The sequence below is a fragment of the Cucumis sativus genome, chromosome 1 (genome assembly GCF_000004075.3).
Source record: "Cucumis sativus cultivar 9930 chromosome 1, Cucumber_9930_V3, whole genome shotgun sequence".
Taxonomy (NCBI): domain Eukaryota; kingdom Viridiplantae; phylum Streptophyta; class Magnoliopsida; order Cucurbitales; family Cucurbitaceae; genus Cucumis; species Cucumis sativus.
In genome coordinates this window covers 27793683-27800973 of record NC_026655.2, presented here as the reverse complement: position 1 = coordinate 27800973, position 7291 = coordinate 27793683, and the positions used below count along the sequence as shown (strand labels likewise).

Genomic DNA, 7291 nt, shown 5'->3' with positions numbered 1-7291 from the left:
TATGCTTTAACAATATATTGTTGACATACTGAGTTACATCATTCATATACTTAATAATACTCTAATGAACTGCATAAAATTTGAAAAAAAGAAAATTACGTAGTAAGTATATTAATTAACGAATACATATAATATAAATATATCACAACACTAATATTTGAAACTGAGACAAAGTAAAATCAAAAAATTAATGTAAAAAAATAAAACAAGAAATGAGTTATTGAAGGGTAGTTTAGGAATAACATCAAATTTAAGATGAAGAAGTGAAAATTTTGCTATATTTGCTATAATTGCTGTATCATATTCTCAAAATACTATCCTACGCATTTTTTTATTTATTTACAACCTACGTTTATTTTTATAAATTTGTTTAGAGTTAGAAAAATCATAAAATTTGTGCTAATAAATTATTTGTTTAATAGACCTATTATGTACGGTAATATATCTAATAAATCAAACATTTTTAATGATATTTTTAAATACATATATTATATTTTTCATTATGTTCTTATTAAAGTATTTTTTTTCTAAAATATGAAAGTAAAGTAAACTATTAGACCAATAAATTTTTAAATGGAAAAAATGTTTGTGGGAAGTATGTGTGTGTTTTTTTTTTACATATTGCAAATAATCTTTTTTAGACTAATAACCATAATTTATTAATTACCTAGTTTTTTAAAAATAATCCATGATTATGAAATACAATAAAAATAAATCTTAGAATCATCATTTCACATCTTCAGGGGAAAAAAGAATTGCAAAGGCAATTTCCAAATCAAACCGCTATATATAGTCAAAATGCAATGACTATGAGTAGCAATTAATTTGCATCGCCATGACAATTTGTGTGCTCATTATTTATCGAATAAGAAATTTTAAATAAGCTATTCTTTATATTAGTCTAATGATTGTTGTGTATACTTACCTTAATCACAATACTCCAACACGAAAAACTCTATTAGTTTTGGTGTCTTATTCCTCTATTTTGGTTTTTGTCTCAATGGATTGATTTTTATGTGACCTTGATGCTCTAATGGTGTGGCCTCAAACGTTCTCATATTTCTATATTGTTGTTCCCTTATTATAGGCTTGAGAGGATGATATTTTTCAATTAGCATAAAGAGCTTTATGTAGTGAATTAAATTTGTAGAATGAGAAGAGACATTCGATGCAAAATTTTATTTATTTATTTATTACTGGTGCCTAATAAACGTAGTTAGTGAATGATTTTGTAATACAAAAAAATAATGAAAATCATTTTGCAAAACAATGAATGAAAATTTGAAAAGCTAAAAGGTTCTTGGAATTTAAAAAATTTATCTAACATCTAACTAATGTATTTAATGGTAATTTGATTTTCAATTGTACTTAATATTTAGATATTAATTGTTAATTAATTTAATGACTTTATTTTGAATTTTTATTTAACAACTTTTATTAAAATGGACAAAATTACCATTAATTTTATTAATTTTAGAGTTAGTATAGATGAATTTTTATTTATATTATAGAAACCAAAAGAATTTAAATTTGGAGAGGAAAGTTTTAATTTTAAAGTAAAGTTTGACTTTTCTTTATAATGTATGTTTTTGTTTGGTATTTCCCTCTGATTAATGTCAAAGAAAAATTGAATTGTTACTTTAAATTTGTAACTTTTTAAACTTTTTTTTTTCTAGTTCAACGTAAAACGGAACTTTTTGATTATGGATACACATCTTATTGAATTATATTCACTCTAACCTTTGAAATTAAAACTTTATTTATTGATTACATTATTAACAAGGGTAATTGAAAATCAACCAAAGTAATTAATTGCTCAAGTACACTGCCAAACAAAATTAAATACTAATTGATGGATTACTTATCTGTTTGGAATGCTATCAATTCTAATAATCTTCCATACGGAAAAGAGATTACTAATGCACAAGAATTTATGAGAGAATAATAAGTGACAAGACATATGAGTATAATTTCTTTGATGTGATTATATATTTATTAATGTAAGATTATTGAAAGTAAGAAAGAAGGAGACCTCACAATTAAAACACAAACAAAATACAACCACAGGAGTTAGAATACAAGACAGAAATCAAACAAACTTACCCAAATTAAAAGAACCCTAAAGTACACTCCAAAAGAAGCAAATTATAGAGGAGAAGAACATATTGAATCCACTCAAAACATATCTCAATAAAATCAATTTGAAATGGAAGAACTAACACGAATTCCCTTAATGAAAAACTCTAAGCCACTTGGAACAATAATTGATGAATACATTGGATAAAATTAAAGAACCTAACAAATCTTATAGAGTGCAAGATCTAATTAAGTATTCAAAAGGGGAGAAAGAGAAAATTGTGGGCTAGGCTAATTAGCCGTTAAAGAAGAGAAGTAAACTATATATATTACAAATTGGAAGCATGGAAGTTGGCAACAATAACTCCCTTTTCCCCTACACAATTGACTTTAGGATGCTTAAACGACAATCAATAACATTAAAACTCCTCTTCTTCATAGTTTTGTAGGCAAATAGCTTCACATTTATTTGCAAACTTAAACATGAAACATGGTTTCTACCTCAAACTATTCCTTTCCAGAAAGTCTTTCTTTAATGAAAACATACCCTTTAATTTAGGATTAAGCTTTCTTCTATAATGGCCTTTTGTAAATCTTATTAATCTTTATTCCATCTTGCTATGTAAATTCGTACCCTTTTCTTCAAACTCCTTTCATCTTGTTCTTCAACATGTCTTCTCCACTATCAATGAACTCCACCATAGCAAAGTTTCGAACCAAACTTTCTTCAATATCTCAAGGAGATGTTTGCAAAGTTTTGGCATTCTTAGGACTAACCTTGTTTATGATCTATGTTTTCATCTTTTCACCTCCAAACTACCAACCATCTGATCTTCTTACAACCCTCAAACAAAAATTTCCAATAATCAACACTTCTCCATTGTCAACATCTCTGTCGCTCACCGATCCTCCAACTAATGCCTCCCACATTATGTTCAGCATCGTTGGGTCAATGAACACATGGAAGTACAAGAGATATTATAGCGAGTCATGGTGGCGACCCAATGTAACTCGTGGCCATGTCTTCTTGGATCGATCACCTTCTGCCGAGTTCCTTCCATGGTCGGATTCCTCTGCTCCATTTCGAGTCAACGAAGATATCAGAGGCTTTGCAGTGTACCCAAGAATCAAATGGCCAGATCAGGTTGGTTAAGCTAACATTTACTGAAAAGCTTATGCCTACTCATATTATAACATACTTAATAATATTGAGTAAATTAGGAATTTAATTGTACGTAACTATTTAGTTATAAAGTTTTAGAAGTACTTTTAATTAGCTCTTTAATTTGCTAATACATTTATAATTTGTTAAATCTTCTATTATGTGTCCAATAAGTACCTTTTTTTACTTATTAACCTTGTTAGTACGTGGTCTGTTACTTGCGTAGATAAACTACTATGTTATTTGAGATATTACTTGAAATTAGTCTATTGCATGAACCAAACATAATAATCTATTATTTCTTTTGAAAGTATAGAGATAAAATAGGTTGTACCTTCAAAGTTGTGAGAGACTAAATATGTATAAACATCTAAAAGTTATAACTCATGAATTGATCAGCTTTCTATGTTTTTATTTAACGTATCACAAAGGCTTAATTAATTTGATCATTTGCACTGTATTATACTTCATACAGGTGAGGATTTTTCGAACGGTGATGGAGTCATTTAGAGAAGGTGACAAAGACACGAGATGGTTCGTAATGACAGATGACGATACAATAATATTTGTAGATAATTTAGTGAAGACATTAGGAAAGTATGATCACAAGAAACATTGGTACATTGGGATGAACTCAGAGTGTGTGAAGTCAAACTTCGATTTCTCCTTTGATATGGCTTTTGGAGGAGCTGGTTATGCTTTGAGTTACCCACTTGCTGCTTTGGTAGCAAAAAGGTTGGATGGTTGCATTGAGAGATATCCCCATTTAAGGGTTAGTGATCAAATGTTGTTCTTCTGTTTGTCTGATTTGGGATTCACTATTACTCATGAAATCGGGTTTCATCAGGTAACTCATATTATATTATTACCTCTAATAATTGCATTTTATTGTTTTATTTCGGGAAGTTTGTAAAAGTAAAAAAAAATTATGATAATATAGTCCATGTCACTCACATTTTCAAAATTACAAAAATAATAAATTTAAAAACAGATTATCATCCTATTTCTGATCATTGTCATATTTGTCAAATTTGCAATATATGTAAGAAAGAGGTGCTATGAACGGGTTTTTTTTTAAAATTTTTTTTTGTTATCTTATGCAATTTTTCTTTATTATTTGCATTCTATTACTTTTTTAGAAAATCAAGTTGAATGTTAAAGAAAACACTGCTTTTAAAAGGCAGTCGTTATTGTTTTTAGAACAAAATTAATGCATGTTAATTTCTTCAAGAAATGGGAAACTATTGCTTGACATTTACGAGAATATAAAATATATTTTTCAACTGCTTTCGTACTTTAAAACTAAAAATTAGTGTAGGTTATCTTTTTGGTTTCCCCACACACACACACATATTTGTGTATTTAATATATTTCAACTTACCATTATGAATGTCAGAATGTGTACTATAAAACAAAATGTTTGTCATCGGCATGAAACTAATTTAGGGATACTATTCATTATAGTTTTTCGAGTTCTTCATTATTTTTGCGTAATCATCACCATTTTTTATATTAGAGCACACGTTGCTTGATGTCTTAACTTCTTTAAAGGTGAAATTCAAACATATAATTCTTTGTGTGCATGATTTTGACAGATTGATCTACGAGGTGATGCATCAGGTTATCTATCATACCATCCACAAACCCCCCTCCTCTCCCTCCATCACATAGACCTAATCAATCCCATCTATCCAAACATGGACCGTCCCGCGGCGATCAGACATTTGATGAAAGCGGGAGCGGTCGACCAGTCCCGACTACTTCAACAAACGATATGCTACCACCGTCCCTTAAATTGGACATTTTCAATGTCATGGGGTTACTCAGCCCACATCTATGAGGCCATAATGTCTAGAAATTATTTGAAGAGACCATTGGAGACATTTGCACCATTTGAAAGAACTCATGCTCCCGTTTTCATGTTCAACACAAGGTGGGGAGTTCTTGATAACCCATGTGAAGCTCCTCATGTGTTGTTTTTTGAGTCCATTGAAAGAGATGGAGAAGATAGGATTGTTACTACTTATTTGAGGAAATGGGCACGTAACCTCCCTTCTTGTGCTTCTTCTGGCAACCACTCTGCTGAATCCATTTCCAAGATTAGGGTTTTTTCTTCTGCCAAGATCCCTTTAGAGGTTTGCCTTTCACTTTCTCATTTTCTTCTGTTTCTATCCATGGTTAAAAGCAACTTTAAACTTTTGGATTGCTTGATCATATAGAGCTGCTTCCAGATGACATTAGAGAGGCTAAAAGCAATTATAAAATTAAAATTGAAGTTAACCTTTTGAACTGTTTGTTGAGAAGGTTAATCTATCACACATTATTAATAGGTCAAACAATGTTGTAACAAGATCAATAACAATGTGAACAAACAGTAGAGACAAGAGACAATAATAAAGACACGTAAGAATTGATAATCCAAATCAGTGCAATACCTTCTTCGTCTGAGGAAGGGTGTGCCCGAGGAAAGAAACTTCAGTACAATAAAGTAAAGCAATTACAACAAACATCTACAAAGACTAACAAACAACCCAGCTTTCAAAAAATAATGCTAATTTAGACTCCCTCTATACGTGAGACTTCCTCTCAAACATTCTCTTTTATCTTTCCTTACTTCATAAGAAAAACCTTTCAAATGAGAAACTTAGCCTCTCCCTGAATGTGAGAATTACCCACTAAAAGTTGGCTTTATATCAAGATGATATACGAAGAATACACCTTTTGTCTATTAATAGATAAACAAGCCTCTCATACGATCCACGTAAATTAAAATACAGAAGAGTGACCAATCAAAGCATGACCACATATATATAGTGAAAATATACACATCACTTACACAAACACTCACAAAAAAACCCACATGAAAACAATTGTTCAATAAGCAACATCCCTAAACCAATTGTTCAATGAACGATTATTGTTTCAGGAGTAACATAAAGCTATAAAAAGAATCTACACAGAACAAAAAATTTTAAAGACACCAACTGTGTGGACGTTGTTGAAGTAACAACTTACGGTGTGTTTGAATTATATTTTCAAGTGTTTCATTTAAAAAATAAGTTATTTTAAAAAAAAATTAAAACGTTTGAAAGCTATTCAAAACTATTTTTCTAAGCGTATTTTAAACAATTTTCACAAAAATGAGTTTAAACAAATATGAATATCTTGAACAACATATTTTTCTCAAGTCAATCTAAATAACCCTTCGTCTTTTACTTTAATACGTAGCATTTAGTTTGACAAACACATAATTAGGAAATGTTAGACTTACTCAAGTCATGCTCAATTATTTGCAGGCAGGAGGAGCAGAGTGTTGTGATGTAAGAATGTTGGACGCCAATGTTACTGAAGTGAATTATAGACCTTGTTATAGTGGGGAAGTCATGGCTTAAATCCTTTATATATATGTGTGTGTGTGCGTGTATGGCCTCTCTTTCTTTTGTTGGCTATGAGAGTTTTAACTTTAGCAAAGATATTGTTTCAAATTTAGATGGCAAAAACTGAGTATTATTTTACCAAACTGTTTTGATATAGTCAATAATAATTAAGTTCAATTTATAATAATTATAGTGGAAATTCAACAAACATATTTTTGACTCAATTTTGTGTATATGTATATTATATGTTATATATGTTTTTGTCCATCTTTATGTATGTGATATGGCAAACATGTGTTGAATAGAATGTCGAACAAATGTATTTATATGCAATAGAATGGCCACTACCTTGGAATCAAATACAAACCAACCTCTCCAAGGTTAACTAATATAACGTCCTTCTCAAACGTGAAAACTTTAATATTCTCAAATCAGAAGAGTAGAACAGAGCGAAAGACAACGAAAACACACCCTCATACTTCAGAAGAACTCAACAACCATTCTGTAAAGAATCTAAGAGAATACACATTTTTAACATCTAAATTAAATAAAAAAGATATTTTCAATTAGATCTCAATTTTAAAATCTTTTCAAATCCGGATGAAATATCTATAGTATATATAAAAGTACGTGTTGGATATTTTTGTAAATTTTTTTTTATTAATATAATTATTTA

The 7291-nt window shown here is 29.7% G+C and overlaps 1 protein-coding gene across 1 annotated transcript; it reads left to right on the top strand.

Moving 5' to 3' along the window:
• The first annotated feature begins 2543 nt into the window (after positions 1-2543).
• On the top strand, positions 2544-6839 carry LOC101213989 (hypothetical protein). The gene is made up of 4 exons (XM_004139067.3): positions 2544-3220; positions 3714-4085; positions 4834-5373; positions 6535-6839. The coding sequence occupies exons 1-4, from the start codon at positions 2747-2749 to the stop codon at positions 6628-6630; spliced, it is 1482 nt and encodes a 493-aa protein (XP_004139115.1). The 5' UTR covers positions 2544-2746; the 3' UTR covers positions 6631-6839.
• The last annotated feature ends 452 nt before the right edge of the window (positions 6840-7291 follow it).